The 17,940-nt window shown below is 45.5% G+C and overlaps 1 protein-coding gene across 4 annotated transcripts in view; it reads left to right on the top strand.

The window, feature by feature from the left end:
• Nucleotides 1–17,940, top strand: part of nrp1a (neuropilin 1a) — a 55,346-nt gene that overhangs the window by 26,796 nt on the left and 10,610 nt on the right. For all 4 annotated transcript variants that reach the window (XM_008307645.3, XM_025054341.1, XM_025054342.1 and 1 more), the window contains exons 6-10: nucleotides 654–809; nucleotides 3,272–3,438; nucleotides 11,219–11,374; nucleotides 13,454–13,598; nucleotides 16,736–17,067. In XM_008307645.3, coding sequence (XP_008305867.1) covers nucleotides 654–809; nucleotides 3,272–3,438; nucleotides 11,219–11,374; nucleotides 13,454–13,598; nucleotides 16,736–17,067 — 956 coding nt within the window. The remainder of the gene's footprint in view (nucleotides 1–653; nucleotides 810–3,271; nucleotides 3,439–11,218; nucleotides 11,375–13,453; nucleotides 13,599–16,735; nucleotides 17,068–17,940) is intronic.

Raw genomic sequence — 17,940 nt, 5'->3', positions numbered from 1 at the left:
ACAAATATGCAGGGATCACAGCACACATCACAGAAGCAGCACAAGGTCGCTGTGCTCTCCTGCTCCCCCTTGTTAGCACCTTACTTTTTTCCCAGCGTCTACCCACCTCTTAGTTTGTCTCGTGTTTGTTTTGTTGTCTTTCTCCCCGTTCTCCTCTGCTCAGTCTAACATGTCCCTTAATGCAGTTATTTCCTCACACTGTCTTAAAAACATTCGCCTGTTTCTCCTGGTCATTGGAAACTCGGTCAGCCGTGCCCCAGTCTGGCTTCATCCTGCACAGGAAAGACAAAAATGTGAAATTGGGTAAGGGAAGACGGAACGTCTGAGGTATTTACGGCCGTTAAACAGGCAGAGAGCATGACCTGTCCACACCGCAGGACCCTCTCCTACTTTTCCCTTTTAGTGTTTGTCCAACAAGCAGGCATGGAATGTTAGGAGTCGCTTCTCACACATTGAGGTCAAGTAAAAAAAAAAAGAAAAAAGCAAACTGTGCCATACCTCACTGACACACTAGTTTTCACAACTCTCCGGGAGGGGCTGGTCGTAAAAATCCCATGTGTGACATGGTCGTGGCTAACAAACAAATATTGGCCAGACGTTGGTTCGAAATGTGTTACGATTGTTTATACATATGCTCTCTGTTGTCTCTACAGTCGGTCCCTACGTTGGAAGGTACTGTGGACAGAACACGCCTGGAAGGATCATCTCTTACACCGGCATCTTGGCACTGACAATCAACACCGACAGCGCCATCGCTAAGGAGGGCTTTTCGGCAAACTTCACTGTCATGGAAAGGATAGTTCCGGAAGGTGAGCAAACGCAAACCACGGAAAGTTCAAGAACATTTAAAATTAGATTTGAGTCCTGTACGATTTGAAAGAAGCGGTTGAAGCAGATCCAATATAACGGGGAGATCTCTGAAAAAATTAGGACTCATAAATAAACACCTTTTCCTATTGTTGCATGTGAGAAACGTTGTAAACTCCCTCTCCTGTGGTTTATGAGTGTGAACTTTACACAGTGTGGACCCACAGAGCCTCCAAAAGTCAGCCTACTCAGTCACATCACACACAGACACACAGCGCTGACACACAACCCCCCCAAGGGTTTTAACTTACATGCTGCTTTGTCGTCACAGAGCTTGACCTCCAACCCCATTTTGCGAAATGCTCCAACCAAACATTTCATTAAGGAAGAAGAGCAGCAGTAGGAGCCATAAATCTGTCCAAAGACAAGACCACCCCAGACATACACACACGCACACACACAAACAATGACAGCCTTTGAGCAGTGATGTAGACGGATGCCATTCAAGCAAATCAACGAATCATCTCCACAGTAAAGACGATGACGACCGATGATGTCACTGCTTGCCCTGAGCTGAGCTGCTTTAATCACACATCCAGGATCAGGTTACGCTAATTGACTTTTCCCATTTATCACTGAGAGGCATTGTGAAATATCTGACCCCTGATCAGTAAACATCTTGATTTGCTTGGGTTGCTTGTGCTTACATCACCGACTGAGAAGTCCCCAAGCCCAAAAAAGAAAAAAAAATCCAAACTTTCACTCCCCCCACTTGACTCATTCATAATCCCCTTGTGTATATTACGCTGGGTTTTCTGCCTACTAAGATGAAGGATACACTCTGGCTGAAAGCTCCGGTTGAGAGATGATAAGCTGATGAAAAGAAGCCTTTTGCTGTTACCGACTTCTGCTGGCAGTCATTCCCCCGCAGTCACCCTCCTCACCCACCCAGCATTCTTCACTTTACTCTTGTCTTCTCAGCTATCAATCCCGCTTTAGCCTGCACACCACATGATCGGATGCCGTCCTCTGGCTGTAAACAAGCACCTAATTGTGTTTCTGTTCCTCATAACCTGGTGATGTAGATTATGGGCCCTGGGTAGAAAAGTTGAGATGAGAACAGAAAGCCAAGAAAAGGGCGGCGCGGCGCGAGACAGTGTGTGTATATGTGTGTATGTGTACATGTCTATATGGGTGCAAGCTAGCACTGACACTGTAAAGGAAAAACACACACTCTGACCCAGCAACTGAGGTGTTTTAGTAGTGCAGCAGATGGAGGGACCATCTGTGTGAGCTCGTAGGCAGCAGCCACATAGCAGTTCCACACTGCTGCTCATCCTGTGCCTTCAAAGTGTGTGTGTATGTCCATTTATACACAAGTGCGGTTGGTTCAGATTACTTAGTTCATGAGTACATAGTCAAATTGAATAGAAAATATCCCATTTCATTTATTATTGTAGATTTAGACTTTGATCAGATGTTCAAATGGATTTTTTTATTCTCCATTAACCAATACTAAAAAAAATCTAAAGTTTTTCAGTAATACCTGCAATGAAATCAAACCAAAACTTTATTCTTCATTGCAATACCTGCAATGAAATCAAACCAAAACCAAATGCAGAGGTCGTATCTCTATGTTGATTTAAAAAAACAAAGGAAAAAAGCGAAGGGAGTTTATGACCGTGTGTAAACATGTATCCATCCACACGGTGTTACACAAAGTTCAAAGGTCAAATCGTTTGTTTTGTACGTCTCTGTAGCTCCGTCAACAATGGTGTCAGAACGACCGACCTCGGGGCGGTAGAAGGGCTGACCCAAAGCTGACCCAGCTCAGGTTTTTTAGCTCAGATGCCTCATAACGGCTGTGCCATGTCAACACACACAATGGAAAGCCACCGCCTACCAGGGCTGGCTGGGCCATGGAGTGTAATCTATGGCTGTAAAATACAGATACTCAACACTCCTGAAGAAGCCCCCCAAGAGACCAAGAAGGAGGGAAAAAGTTGTCATGTGCAAAAAAGATAAGCTTTCTTCAGGGACATTTAGGTAATGGGTTCAGTCAGAAGAAGATGTAACTGGATTGAAATTCACTTTAACACCAGCATAAACTAGAAGCCCACACTTGAATGTTTTATGAAGACACTTTTCACATCCTAATGTGGAACACTTTGGTCCGTCTTCCATTACAAGGCAGAGAAATGGGGAGAAAAAGAGAAAGGATTTAGTGAGGCATTGCTGATGTGCTCTTTCCCAAAAGCCGGTAGCTTTGAGTGCCTGTTGCGCCGTGTCGCCCTCCCCAGGGACGGGCGCTGAATCAGGAGGACACTGGAATCACATGCTGGGAACGCGGCCGTGCTGTCTGTGCTCCAAAGTCACTGAAACGTCTTTTTATACTAACTCAATTTTTTTTTGTCATTCTCTTATCCTCCAATCCTCTGCCCTCACCCCTTCTACACAACTGCAGACTTTGACTGCAGCGACCCGTTGGGAATGGAATCAGGGGAGATAACATCAGACCAAATCATGGCTTCAACCCAGTACAGCCCCAGCTGGTCCCCGGAGCGCTCCAGACTCAACTACTACGAAAACGCGTGGACCCCTGCAGAAGACTCCAACAAGGAGTGGATACAGGTACGGCCTCAGCTTTACGTTATTGTGTTAATCAGTTAATATTGATAGTGATAACATGTAGGGAGAGGTCGATCACAAGGGGGAGCCACCTGGAGGTGAGTCACAAACATAGGGTGCAGGCCCAGTAGGAGTGTTCCTGTTTGTCCTTCACTCCCCGGAGAACTTGTCTCCTGGCAACCTCCACGAAAAACTCACACTTTCATTGATGAATGTCAGCTGTCGCCGTGCACCTCTGGGTGGTCGAGCGCACGCCTCACAAAAATTGCTTTGTCCACTCTCTCTGTCACTGTCTGGCCGTGTGTAGGTCTCTCTCCTCCCTCTGTCTCCCTGTCATACCTGATAACTCTCTCTCCCCTTGATAACTCGGTCCACTCCCCAGGCACTCCAGGATTTAGTCCAGGCATCCTGCCTAGAAAAGCATGTGCACAGACACATAATAGGCTGTGTCATATTTTTACGACCCAGGCTTATCTTTCTAATGATCATCAGCCACCAGGGAAACTTTTGAAAAACAAAGGATGTAGTGCATCTATTCCAAGACTGGGTTAAAGTCACATGCCACTCCCCAACCCACTCGAGTAACACAACCAGCCGCGGCTGTATGTCGACAAATTTGAAGCATGTTGGTGATTTATTAACACAATGCCTCCAGGCCTTGTAAATGCTCCGACTGTTTTTCTTTTTTCGCTCTTTTTCTACACTTTCTGCTTCATCGCTGAAAAGTTTGGTTCCAGCTTATTCCTCAAGGGATGAATAATACAGCTGACCCGAAGCCAAATATTTGTACGGGTAGGGCCAAAAGCAAGCTTTTCCTTTATTACCGCAATGAAAATATTGTTCTGGAACCCCCCCACTGCTCCTTTAGACTAATTTAATCAGTGTGTGAGCCTCCGTGTGTTTGTGTGTTCGTTCCTGGCTTTGTGCATGAGTAGGAGGCTGAGGCGCGGCCCATATTGTCCTGCAGAGAAACTCAGTGTGTCTTTGAGTGGTCCAAGATTCATGGCTCCCTTTACCATACAGTCGTCCAGTACATTTCGCTCCGTGAACCATTTGTCTTTCTGCGAAGGCAGCGTCTATTCTTCATAGTTTTTCCCCCCCGTTTGCCTTTTTGTCAGTGGCAATTACAAGTGATCACAATGATTTGTTGCCACTCAGGACTCTCCCTGCTGCCGTATTGATCGTATTAAGGATTTGATTTTGTTGTGAAACCTGGGGTTGTGCTCTAGTGGCCATGCTGATTTGCCACTACTAATCAGATCACCAAGCTGACTACAGCTTCCAATTTCCTAATTAGTATTCCATAAGCAGGGAACATGGACTCTCGATGTTTGTTTTCCAACAAGTGTGATGCGTTTTCTCTCGATTTACAGAGTTTACGGTTTTACGTGCTCCAACACCTAATGGCATGTTCTAATCATTTTTTTTATGTATTTCCTGTTCAGGGATCATATCATTCTTATTATTCCTCTGTCAGAAACCAACGTTTCTTTTATTATTCATGACAGGAAAACATTTGGTTCCTATGCATTTTCTATTAGTTTTTCTTTTTTGAGCTTAACATAATCCACATCATTCATTCATTTTAATTCCTCCTCATTCTGATGCATGAAGAAAAGGAGGGCAAGATACTGGGAGTCTGTGCACTCCTCTCTGGGTAATTAGATTGGTGCGGTGCCGCTCAGGATTGAGTCGTGGGTTAGCCAGGTTATTAACTGGACCATTGTTGAACACAGAGATGGACAGATGTCCTTTGAGGCTCTTTGGCAAGAAGTAAAGAAAGAGAATATAAATTTCTGATTTTCTTTTCTCATTTCTTAACCTGTTTTCTCATTCCCTTTTGTAAATGTGCTGGATATCAACACAAAGGTGCAGGCAGATTTGTGCAGAATGCTTGGCAGCATGAACCATAGATTTCATCGAAGCATACGAGGATGAACAGCGGGATCTATGCAGCAGGCAGAAGCAAAAATAAATGAGGCTACAGCCCCAGGCTACCTGGTTTATGGGCTGATCCTTGCTTTATGAACTCAGACTGGCTCCGTAAGGAAAAAAACGTTGAGCTGTTCAACACATTTATTTCGGAGGAGAAGGTTTACATTTTCAGTCCCGGCCTGTCTTGGTCGGAAAACATGCAGTTACGCTGGGACTGCAACTGGTGGAAGTTGTTAAGGAGCTGTCACAGAGCAGAACGACTTTGTCAGAAATGTCGGTGGAAGCCGTCTGATGGCCACGCTGAGCCACCGCGGCATCAGTGATGCAATAAAAGCACAAGTGGATCTCAGTCAGGCGGCCTTGATTGATTGCACATACACCAAACATGAATAATTAAAAGAGTCTCAGGCTGAACACAACTGTCAATACCTGAAAGCCTCTTTATTGAGCATCAGATAATGGCAATATACAGTACAGTACATTATCTCATACGCTAGAGGGTTTTTTTTTTTTCATGCCCATTTTTTTTTATTTAGTTGTAATGGTATCCGCCATTGTTCTGAGTGTTGTAGCCAAGATGAATTATACCAGACAGAGTCATCAGTATTTAACAGGCTCTTGTATAAATGAGTCATGAGAGGCCGTAGTGGGACTCTTAATATATACATGTACAGTTCTTTAATTTTGCTCCAGGTCTGGAAAAAGTGAACCAATATTTTACTCGAGTTAAAAACACTTTCCTCAACACTGCTTGACCAACCAAATAACCTCATTTCCTAGATGAACTTTGGTTTCTGGCATTCTATCATTCCGTCCTTTTTCAACCATTGTATTCTCCCAAATCATGTCCTCCATTACCGCAGGTCAAAGAGTGTTTAAAAATGCCCCCATCAATGCCACTGTGTCTCCACTTTTGTCCTTGGTGCGAGGCTTCCTGTAGCGTGAGGTGATAAGTAATTAGACGGTAGACGGGTAATTAACATCAGCTTTTCACTTGATTAAGGGCTGCAGTACTAAAGAGTGGAGCCTGAGCCTGAGCCTGGCCAGTAGGTGCCGGTGAAATCATCATACCGCATTATGGAAACAATTGATGCTGTCTGTGCCTCGTCGCTTCTAGACCTCCTCTGCTGGAAAATCAATGAGAGGACAGAGACCCGCAGTTGTGGAGCGGAGCAGCCCAAACGTGGGGCTAGAAATCGAAACACAAGAAATGGCATGATGTAATGAAATGAAACAGCTCTGCTGTAATCAGTGTCATTTTCACTGTCTGTGATCAGGACAATGCAAAAGCCCGACAGCCCGGCTGGGAGCGATCCTCACTGACTGGTCATCCTCAGCTGTATTTCCTGTAACAGGATCTAATCACAGCTGCCAGACATGACAGACCATCAGAGTGCCCTCTATTCAGTCCTGATCGCTGCTCCTTAGTTTTTGAAACATTAATCAGATTCTTAGTCATATGAATGTGTGCGGGGTTTGGGAAGGAAGGAAATGATCTTGGTGTTAGTCTGAAAAAAATGATCAATGTGAAGGGAAACTGTTTAAACCTCCTCTTATATACAAAATCCATGATTCAGGCAACAGTACACAAATCACAGATGAGAATGAGAATTTTTTTATTATGTTATGTTATGTTTACTTTGTTTTAAATTTTTTATATTTTCTATTTTATTTATTTTTTCTGTCCTTTTATCTGCCTCAGACAAAAACAGACTCTCAGTGCAGAGGCAGACATGCATAATTTAGGGCCACCAAATAGGTGTGGTTGGTCTAAAAATAAACGTCTGTCAGGTGAGCATTGTGATAAATGGAAGGTCATAAGTGGAGCTCACAGGTCCTGCAGCATCAGACTAATACAATTTTCATGAAAAGAGATTTAATTACGCCGTTAAATAATGGAGATCCTCTCCGGTGAAATCATCAAGGCATTCGCCGTCTAATTTGTGTAGTGATTTCTGGGTTGCAGGGCTACGGGGTGGCGAGGCGGTTAACACTGTTGCCTCATAGGAATAGGGTTTTTGGTTTGAAGCCTAGGAGGAGCACTCTTTCACCCTCACCGTTTCCTCTGGTTGTTTTTGAAGAAGGGGAACTCAAACACACACAGACACAAAGAAAACATTCAACATGGAAAAAATGTGGGCTTTTTGTCTCTACAGAAGACTGCGTGTTTTACGAATTTAGTCAACTCAATTACAAGACAACGAAGCAGCAACAGATAATGTTGAGTAGCTGTTTCCCCCACCCCCGTTGCACCACCAAACCACATCTCCATGCTGCGCCCACACAACAGTGACGAGGCTTAACTCTGAGGTGCAGATCATGTGGCCTCGCTCCGCAGCTGAGTCATAAGGCTTAGACAAAAAACAAAAAAGAAAACACAGACCTGAACTTTACAGTAGACATCGTAATCATGCCCACAAATGCCACTGGTGATGAGGAATCGTGGGGAAAATATAGCTCTGTTTGGGCGTGCGAAGGTTTTCACACACTGCGCTGATTAAACCGCTTCTTCACCTGACGGAACAAGCCCAAACACAGCTAATTCTTTTTCTGCCTTTCTGGTTTCATTATCCTGCCACTGAACAGAGCACCGGCTGATGTGAGGCAAATGACTTAAAGTCATCAGTTTTCCTCACGCCGGCAGCTGAGCGCTTTAACACGGAGTCAGACATATTTTGGACTGTGCTGGAGTGGGAAATAAACCGCAGCGAGCGTCTGCCCACATATCAGTGTGCCATTGCTGCATGGAAAGATTCAGACGACTTTGGATGATTTCTTACCGCGCCTGACATATTTATGGCTCCGAGTGTGTGTGAGTGTGTGCGATTGTTTGATGGTGGTCCTCCAGATATGAGGCTCTGTGCACCAGCATGCCCAGAACATACGGTGTTTATTCCTCTATATGACTCGCTCAAAGGGGGAGTAACGACACAGTGATGGTGGAACAACTACGGGCATGATTTTGCTGGTTCAGCAAAAGTCTGAAAATGCAACGTGGATTTGAGGTTAGCAGCCAAAAATTACCACCTCTGAGTGCAGTGATTACATCAGCCATTAGGCATGATCCAGCCTTCCAGGGATCGACAGTTCATCATCTGAGAGAGATGTATTTACTCAAGACCAACTGTGGACCGTGTGGAATTTCTAATTGTTGGTTATTGCTTTATATATAAAGCTCATTTTGTGTTGTTCATGGCTCTGGGATAAAGTCCCACCAGTAATCATTATCTGGGCCTGTTTGTTTTCACTGCGGTCTCTGTGGTGTGGGATTGGACTGCGCTCCACGTCCAAGTGTCCTGGCAGCACGTCTCCCCTCCCTGCCCGGTGTCCCCCCCCCCCAGTCAGTTAACGCAGCCTCGGCCCGTCCCTCTGCCTCTAACGAGCAGGCATTAATAAATCATACTTCGCGTTCATTGCCCGTCCCCTGTTAGCAGCCCGCGTCTTGGAGTTCTGTTCTTCACGTCTTTGAAGACATCACTGTCAGCAGTGTTTCTCAACGCTAAACATTTCTGCATGCTGCAAAGTTTAACTTTAACCTACCCATTCATACATGCAATACTGGGGGGGGGGGTGTCACAACCTGCGGTTTTGCGTCGTCTCAGAACTGGTTCGACGTTCCCTTTTTTAATTCTCATTCAGATTTGTTAAAATAGAAATACATCAAATAGATCAAAACCTGTTGCAGTTTCCATCATTTTAACAGGTTTTCAATCAAGTTTGGATATAAAAGAAAAAACATTAAAAAAGGATGTGTCCTTTGTGTTTTCTTTAATTAAACTGGACGTGTTTTTTAAAAAAGTTTAACTTTAACCTACCCATTCATACATGCAATATATTGATACTCTAAAACAAATTATTGGGATATTGATGGAAATTCATCCCGGTGTTCCCAGTTAGCTGTGCCATCACTGGATTCCCGAAAGAACCGACTCTCCTTTAAACTTAATGGGCTTGATTCTCAGAAAGAATGGTAACAGAGCGAAGCATTTCTATTGGATGAACGGCTGTGCCATTGAATGAAAATTGGTCGAGGCAGCTTTTTGGACGCACGTGTTCAACACTTGTCTGAGAGAATATAAGTCAGCAGCAGTTTGTTTTTTTTCACTGTATTTTCCCCCCGACCAGCCCTGGCACTTGTCTCGTAGATATTTACCCAACAGAGAGAGATTCCACCCCTGTGTTATTAAATGGGAACTGTCTGAAACAGACAGGATTTGATTTTGTCTCTATTTGTGCAAACCCCCCAAAAAATCAGGGACTTACTGTATAAGCCCACTGAGCCTGTAGACGGGAACAAAAGTATTCTATCTTTATATAAGACTCTGTCTTCTGTGTGAGACTCCATCCATCCGTATCACTTAAGGAACCATTGAGTCAGTAGACGGTTCGGGAACCTCATTTTGCGCTCCCATCTGTTTATGGCCTTTTTACTTCTGTAAGTGAATTTCAGGAGCCCTTCTTGTTCATGCAGATGTGTCTTTCCGAGCCCGAGTCATTTACTGTGGTGAAGAACTATTCATGGCACTGGCAGGCTAAGCTAACTGTCTTTGACTTAATGGATTTAACAGGCTGAAGCTAAAAAAAGACTTTAAAAGCACATTGACCCGGCTTGTTCTTTTATAGATATATATACATACATATATAAATATGTACGTTACTGATCTCGCCGTCTTTACACACCCCTGCGCATTGCACATACCGGTCATCTCCCTCGAGTCAATATAGTAATCCACTCAAAATTCCGCTCGTTGTCCAGCAGGGCCCGCGTGAGTCCATCTCACGCCATCATCAAAGGCTGCGTCTCTCATCACAATCTCAGACACCACCACCAACCACCGAGGCTCCGGCTTCGTGCATCACTCTCGTGTTTTAGCGGTGCCCGCATGCGAGCCCATTACTCCTCATTAGTGTCAGCTCGGCCTGTCAGAGGCGGCGTTAACGCTTGTTAAAATTAAGCACACCCCGTCATACGCCGAGGAGCGAGTCGTATTTTGGCAGCTTTTCAATTTTACATCACACCCACTTTTTCTCGATAGTGGATGAAGGCAATAGCATCGGGGGGGCGGGGGGGTCGGTAGTTTCAGCCAAGGTCAAAGGGCAGATCCACTTTGTTATTGCTACCGGCTAGTTTATCCCAGACTTCTCATTCATTCTGGTGCATCGATATAAACAGGATCAGAATTCACTTTGAAGGCTTTCTTTACCGACGAGGCAAACTCCAAGGTGACACGCAGGGTGAGTGTGTTGAGGTGGTCTGATATGAACCAATCAGCAGCATTAGCAACGAGGGCAACACACACGCATACGCTTTACCCCGGTGTGTATCGTACTGAGTCTGTATAGCTCTTACGTGCCGCTGACCCTCCTGCCTCTGGCTGCCTTCATGTGGAAAAGCCCTGCATTAATGCACTGCATTTCATGATTACTTTATGAAGCCCTGCATGTTTGAAAAGCTCAGTATTTTATATTCAGTGTGTACCCGGCGCTCCTTCTGGACGCTTTTGATAATGCAATTACAGGACCTGTTTCATTCAACATTCAATTTTGTCCAATAAGCTCTTGTCTCCCATCTGAGGAAATGAGATTGTCATCCTGTGTCTATTTCATTAATGTGAATATAATTTCATGGCACACTAATAAATTCCAGGTAGGAGCTGATGAGACCATGGCCAGGGGTGCCTCTAATAGAAGAGTTATATATCTGTACTGTGTCCCTATCCTCCCATGTGCTACTAAGAGTATCACTATACCAACTCTATAAAATGTCTGTTCTGCTCGGTCAGAGTCTTTAAATTTCCAGAGACCTGTGCTCACCTGTGTCTTTTTCTCTTTGCCCTCGTCTCCTCAGGTGGATCTCGGGTTCTTGCGATTTGTGTCCGCTATTGGGACTCAGGGAGGCATTTCCCAGGAGACACACAGGGTCTACTTCGTCAAGTCCTACAAGGTGGACGTCAGCTCCAACGGGGAGGACTGGATCACTCTGAAGGAGGGCTCCAAACAAAAGGTGAGAATGAAGCGAGTGAACCTGTGTTGATAATCAAGTATTAAGGACTGGATTATTAGTAAAAAAAATCCAGTTATGCACTGACTGTATTAAGGAAGTAAGGAGGGGCCGAGGTACCACCAGTGGTTTGCACACCATATTTTCAGAACAATGTGATTAAATACTTTAGCTGTTGATTCAGTTATCTAACCGGTGAATGCTGTTTTAAATCAGTCTTCATATAAAATACATTTCAGCTGTGGCTGTGCTTCAAGCTGCTGTTAAAAACAGGAGATGCCCAACGTATATATATGTACTTGTCTGTGTGGTAACATGCATTTGCATTTGCTCATCTGGGTAATATACACACCTCTCTGTGAGAGTAGGTAGTATTTACAGCACAGACTGTGTTATTAACACACACCGTGCTGCACTCGGTGCCTGGAGGACTGTGTTAAGAATGCAGCCCCCTGTTTGTAGTCAGGCTGCCATAAAAGTGTAAAAAAAAAGTAATTCAGGGTTGACAAAAAGACTCACACAAGGGTCAAAGGTGATGGAGATAGTAAAAAAAAACAGGAGAAACTGCCATGTTTGAGCAGCTGGTCGGTGGTAGTTCAAGGAGGGGAGAGATGAGGAAGGGATAGGAGGACGCCGCGCTTGACCGGAGCCTGACAGGCTCGAACCATCGATTGCTGATCAGCCTGTCAAACACACCACGTTTCGTCCATCTGGAGTAAACACACTCTCCACTGTGGGTGTTCTCATGGTCTCAGGTTGTGTGGCATTTTAAATACAACACGGCAGTTCTTTACTGAAAGGTTGAGGAACTGCAGTCTCCCAAGGACGTGTGTACACAGCTCTGGGCTTTGTTTTTCTCTTCTTTTTTTTTTTTTACAGTCTCTCCACGGTGCTCAGTTCCCACTCAAGTCAGGTAGTGGCTTTTAGGTGCCAAGCTAAGACCAGTGTGTGTTTCTTCGGCAAAGTGCTCTTGTGCAGAGGGGCGCCATTTACTGCCTGCTGACCCGGCAGTTTTGCATCTCACAGTGCAGCCCTGGAAAAAGCCACTTTACAGTCAGCGAGTGGAGACAAAAGTTTGTGTGACGCGCTTTAGAAGGACGCTGTTTGTGAGGAAATTGACAAGTTCAGTTCCATCTTGTGCAACTTCTTTTTTTTCCCTTTTGCGTCCTGTGGGCTTTAGAATACCAACACTAAAGAAAAGAAAACTCCTTAAAAAAATCTTTTAGCAGCAAATTAATCTTCACAGGCAGTCACTGGAGAGCAATTCTCTAACCGGGGCAGACAGAAGTGCTACAGATGTAATGTGATTAAGTTGTGGAGATTTAAGTGTCCACTCTCTTTGTTGGTGTTTTAGTAGATTCCCAATCAGCTGATCCTCCGTCTTTATGCCCTCGCGTCCGTCCTGCTGCTCTTAGCTTTTCTGTCCCTGTAGCTATTCGATGAAGTAAGTGCAGGAGGTCAGATGGTCGCCGGTGCCATTCAATTACGCAGAATGGACAGTGATGTACTGCGGGGAGTAGCTCAGCCGGGTGGTCAGCCTCTCCGTGCGGTGCTAGTAAACTGTCAACTGAACCCAAGGGAGAACGGTGACATCTGTGACCTTTAAACAAGACACTGCAATAAACCGCCAGGCGGATCCAAACCGCGGGGCTGGGAGCGGGCATCTTGGGGCAATCTGCTTTAGTCAGTGTTGCATTTTTAACGGCTCCAGGTTTCACCGTCACACACTCACATGTTTGTGCTGCTCAAGAGGAAGTGCCGGAAATGTCAGGGGTGATGGAGAAACTATTCATCGCGGAGGGAAACTGACTCCCCTCTGTGTGTGTGTGTTTAGTCACACAGTAGAGCACCAGCTGAGTCAGGAAAAGTCCGTTTGTATCATATCTTCCTCGTGGCTGATGGACAGAATGAAAAAACATCATAATAATAATAATAATATATGACTTTCCTCCCGTTCTCCAAATCTCATCAATGTTTTATTCCTCACACTCTGCCAAGGACTCGCACACATTTCCCATCCTGCATTTCAAGTCAGCATGTTCAGTCAATAATTAGCTTTTTCCATTTTGGCCTTCATCGCAGGTTTTTCAAGGCAACACCAACCCAACGGACGTTGCCAAGACGATGCTGCCCAAACCCACGCTGACACGATTTATTCGGATCCGGCCCGTTACCTGGGAAACAGGAATCGCGCTGCGCTTCGAGGTGTACGGTTGTAAAATATCAGGTTGGTATTGATCTACACGCACATATATATAGATATATATATATGCATATATATATACTTTTTTAATGAAATAATCCGATGGTGCCACTAGCTGTGTTTGTTGTCTCATCAGATTATAGTCTGTATGTCTCACCCACCCCCCGTCTCCCCCGACCCCTCCCTCAGTTGCCCAACCACCTGACTTGTGTAATGGGGGGAACAAGAAGCTCTATTTCTGTGGTGCCCCTGTCTCTGCGGCTGCATCTGTAAATCAGAGCAGCGTTACATAAAGAAGGGATTATCTATTTATGACACCCCGTGTTTAGATGTACCTCATTCAATATAAATGTAGCTGACAGCTGGTAGGCAGAGAGAGTGCTCCAGACGAGTGGGCTCTCTCCCTGCTCTGGTCCCTGCTGCACATCTCGTCTCAGCATTATCTAGTCTTTCTACATGAGTGGTGTGTGTGTGTGTATGTGTGTATTTATGTGGGTGCGTGTGTGGATCAGTTTCATATACTTCACAACATCTGTCTGCGCCTCTTTGGGTTGATAGGCAAATGTATAGCATGATAAAAAGCATGCTTTGTTGGACTCCCCCACAATCCCCTTCTTCCCCCATTCCACCAAGCTATTTCTTCAACCGACCAGTCACACCCTCCCCAGTCCCCCAATCCCCAGGGTGCCTTGCTCCTCCACTTTGGGAACCTCTGGATGAATGTTTTTGGTTCAGGATTAGGTGTGGATTTGCTTGTGCGCCGTGCCTGTAATTATGCGCACACTGTTTGTGTGTTTGTTTGTGTAGTAGCATGGGGCAGCGCGGGCACAGCAGGGTTACAGCTGGGCTGCGTGTCTCGGGCACAGGACCAGACCGCTGCACGGATCATAAACACATCACAGGGTTGGAGCCACCGCAGTGCCTCTGTGATGACATCAGCATCCCAGGTCTCTCTGAAGGCACTGCCAGTGTCACTGCGTGGTGGCAGCACATGGTGCAGTGATAAACTAAAAGACTCATAAACCTATTGACTCGGTACATTCTCCTTATTATGAGTCCTCAGTACTGGAAACACAGGATATAATTAGGGGAAGAAAAAACAGTTTTTCTTCTTTTTTTAATATTTGCCTCGCTTCCCTCAGAAGTCAATCACAAACAGGTGTGTAGGCCTCAGCACGGAAATCAAGTCAAAGGGGAAATCTCTGGACACATGTTGATTGCCATGCAATCATCAGAAGAAGGGAGAGGTTTTGAAATCGCAGACGGTTGCAAGATGTTTATTTCCCGACTCATCCTTCACCTTGTCCCCGCCGATGCAAACACGGCCACATTAATGTGAAGATCCACGGCCGTGTTGTTTGTAAACATGCCAGGGTGTATATAAATACCCGCGATCAACCGCCGTTGCCTCCACCCAAACCCTAAATGTGGCCGGTAGCCCCGGATCAACATCTCCGCGCTCGCTGTCCACAAAAACACACATGTGCTTGTTCCTCTGGGTGTGTCGTCGCTTGCGTGCAGCTGAAGTTGGTTAACAGCTCAGGGAGGATCGAAACTCAGATCAGATCAGTCACACTGCACATGCTCGGTCCCACGTGCACTTTTTTTTTTTTCCAACATCTTTCATCTTCAGAGATGACCAGAAAGGAGTGCCTCAGTGATGGCTCTGTTCCTATGATCATCTTCACACAGGACTTGGCAGAAGAAAAACAAAAATGAAAGACAAGGAAAAACCCTGACAACAGTCGCGGAGTCGACAGTATTGTTCCTCGAGCTGCACTTTTATAGAACGCAGGATGGAAGGTTCCCATGGGTCAGTATAGGAGCTGCTTCAGATAACCGGGGAGAGAAAGTCTGAATGAACGCCTTGTTCCTTAAATCTTTTCCCAGATGCAGTTAAGCTATTGAGTCCCGCAGCAGTACAGTGCACACTTTGTCTCCTACAGACACAGAGGATGTAATAATGCCCAGATTTATTCCACTGTGGGAGCCAGATAGTAAATATGTTATTGCTTACCTCAGGTCCCTGACTCACCGTCCAGGGATAGAGCATTGGAGAACAGTTGGTGTTAGAGCAAAGTAGAGAAATACAAAAACAAAAACAAAAAAACAAGCTTCATTAAATCTGTCAACTTTTGAAATACTAGTATTTGGATTTTCTAAACAGCCAACCGATGAATGTGTGCTTCGCTCTTCATTTCATTTTACACCTGGAGGCCTTGTGAATTGCTCTAAAAAGTGACATTAATACGAAATGAAAACAAAAATGAACCTCTTATTATTATGTGAAAATATTACATGAAAATATTCCCCCTGCCTCCCGTTAAAATCAGGTTTGAAAGTTGCTGTTTTGACTGATTGTTTAAGAAAGAATCATGTCCTGAATTAAATACAAAATGTGTATTTTAACAAAAGAAAATGGACAAACGTCGTAGAAATGTGTGCATTTCTAACGCACCACAGCAGCAATGTAGGATCTGAAGCAACAAGTTTTTAACCTGTTCACTATTTCTTTTACAAAACATTTTTAACCTATAAAGCGTTCTGGTGCACATGTGATCAGAGAAGTTGAAGTGAAACAAGTGGAACCAAGAAAATGTGGTCAGGAAAAGAAAAGAAAAACTGCAGAGAAGAAAGTCTCACAGATGTTGACAGCTGTGGAGCAGAAGGTAGACAACTGCAGCTGCCAACATACAAAGAGAATCTGCTTTGTGCGCTGAGCGTACTGTATCTGGGTCCACAGAGGGGTGGGCTGAGTGGAGGGGGGTAGGCAGAGGGGTATGGGGTTCAGGCAGATGAAAAGGAAAAAGCGATCCCAGAATGCAGGAGGTGGAAGCGACCGACAGAGAGGAGGGTTTTAATTGGCCGCCTGGAGACAACCGCTTCAGGCGGAGGAATTAGCATGCACGCAGACGTGGAGCGAGGGAGAAAAGAGAACAGGAAGTGATCACAGCAACAGCACAAAGAGTGGGAGATCGTCCTCGTGACTTTTTACCGTGCATGTTACTCTGGGTGACCCTCCAATACAACAAACTAAACTTGTGATATGGTAAAGAATGTTAAACATGAGCTCCGTCAGGAGATGGCTGTTGAATATTCAGCTGGTATTTCTGCAGGCTGTGAAAAAAAAAACTCAACGACCTTTTGCTTTTGTCTTTCAGAGTACCCGTGCTCTGGCATGCTGGGTATGGTATCAGGCCTCATCACCGACAACCAGATCACAGCGTCCTCACACACAGACCGCTACTGGGTGCCGGAGAACGCCCGTCTGCTCACGAGCAGGGCGGGGTGGACACTGCTGCCCCAGCCCCAGCCCTTCACCAGCGAATGGCTGCAGGTGGATCTCGGCGAAGAGAAGCTGGTCAAGGGCTTGATCATACAGGGGGGAAAGTACCGTGAGAACAAAGTCTTCATGAAGAAGTTCCGCGTTGGCTACAGCAACAACGGCTCCGACTGGAGGATGGTTTTGGACCCCGGTGGGAACAAGCCAAAGGTGACTTTTTTTAGAAGCATGTTTAAATATTAAATTAGATTTTACAGCTGAAGCTGAGGCCTAACCAGATCATCGTTTTCAGGGGAATCGGTTTAGCCTGACGGACGGTTTGATTGGATATGACTGTCTGCCATTACACACGGGGCAAATGTTTTGAATACATAGTTGCGAGGAAGGCTCCGGTGTATTTCGACTCACATTTTGATGCATGTAGTCAATTCTCAGCAGAGCGCCGCATGGCAGTTGTGACTCATTCCGCTCTCGTTCTGAGTCAATTTCAGGAGTACTTTGAATCACATTAGGATAAGCATCTCATGTCTCTTCACTCCTCTCCGCCTGCTTTGTATTCCGTGCAACGCATACCATTCAACCCTTTCAGCAGATAGTGAGACCTCTCCGAGGGGAGTGGGAGGTGGGGGTGTACGGCGGGGGAGGGGGCGCAAGTCCAGAACGAGCGGGGAAATAATGCACAACACAGAGAAGTGACCCACGATTTATCTGCCAGTGTCACTGCGTTCTACGCAGACGCGTGCCAGCGCTTTGATTAGCACAAGCATGTGCATGTCTTCAGCGGCGCGGTATATACGAGGAAAATGTTTTTTTCCCCCCAAGAGGAGCTACGGCAGACCGTCCCCAATTACAAGTGTCCTTGACAGGGCATAAATCTGATTCAGATGGGCTGATTGTTGATTTATGAACGGAGTGGAGAGGATCCATACGTCCCCCCTCTCCTCCTCACCCCTCCATCCCCTTGTCCTAGTTAGCTTCCTCGCACCCCTCCCCTCCAACAAAAAAGGCGGCATCCAAGGTGCATGGGCTGCTTTGATGTGATCACACCCATTAATCCACTTCCATCAATCCTTTATCTCCCAC

Source organism: Cynoglossus semilaevis, chromosome 3, assembly GCF_000523025.1.
Source record: "Cynoglossus semilaevis isolate Cse_v1.0 chromosome 3, Cse_v1.0, whole genome shotgun sequence".
In the NCBI taxonomy this organism is placed as follows: Eukaryota; Metazoa; Chordata; class Actinopteri; order Pleuronectiformes; family Cynoglossidae; genus Cynoglossus; species Cynoglossus semilaevis.
Note: the sequence above shows the minus strand (reverse complement) of the source record. Positions and strands in the feature narration are given on the sequence as shown.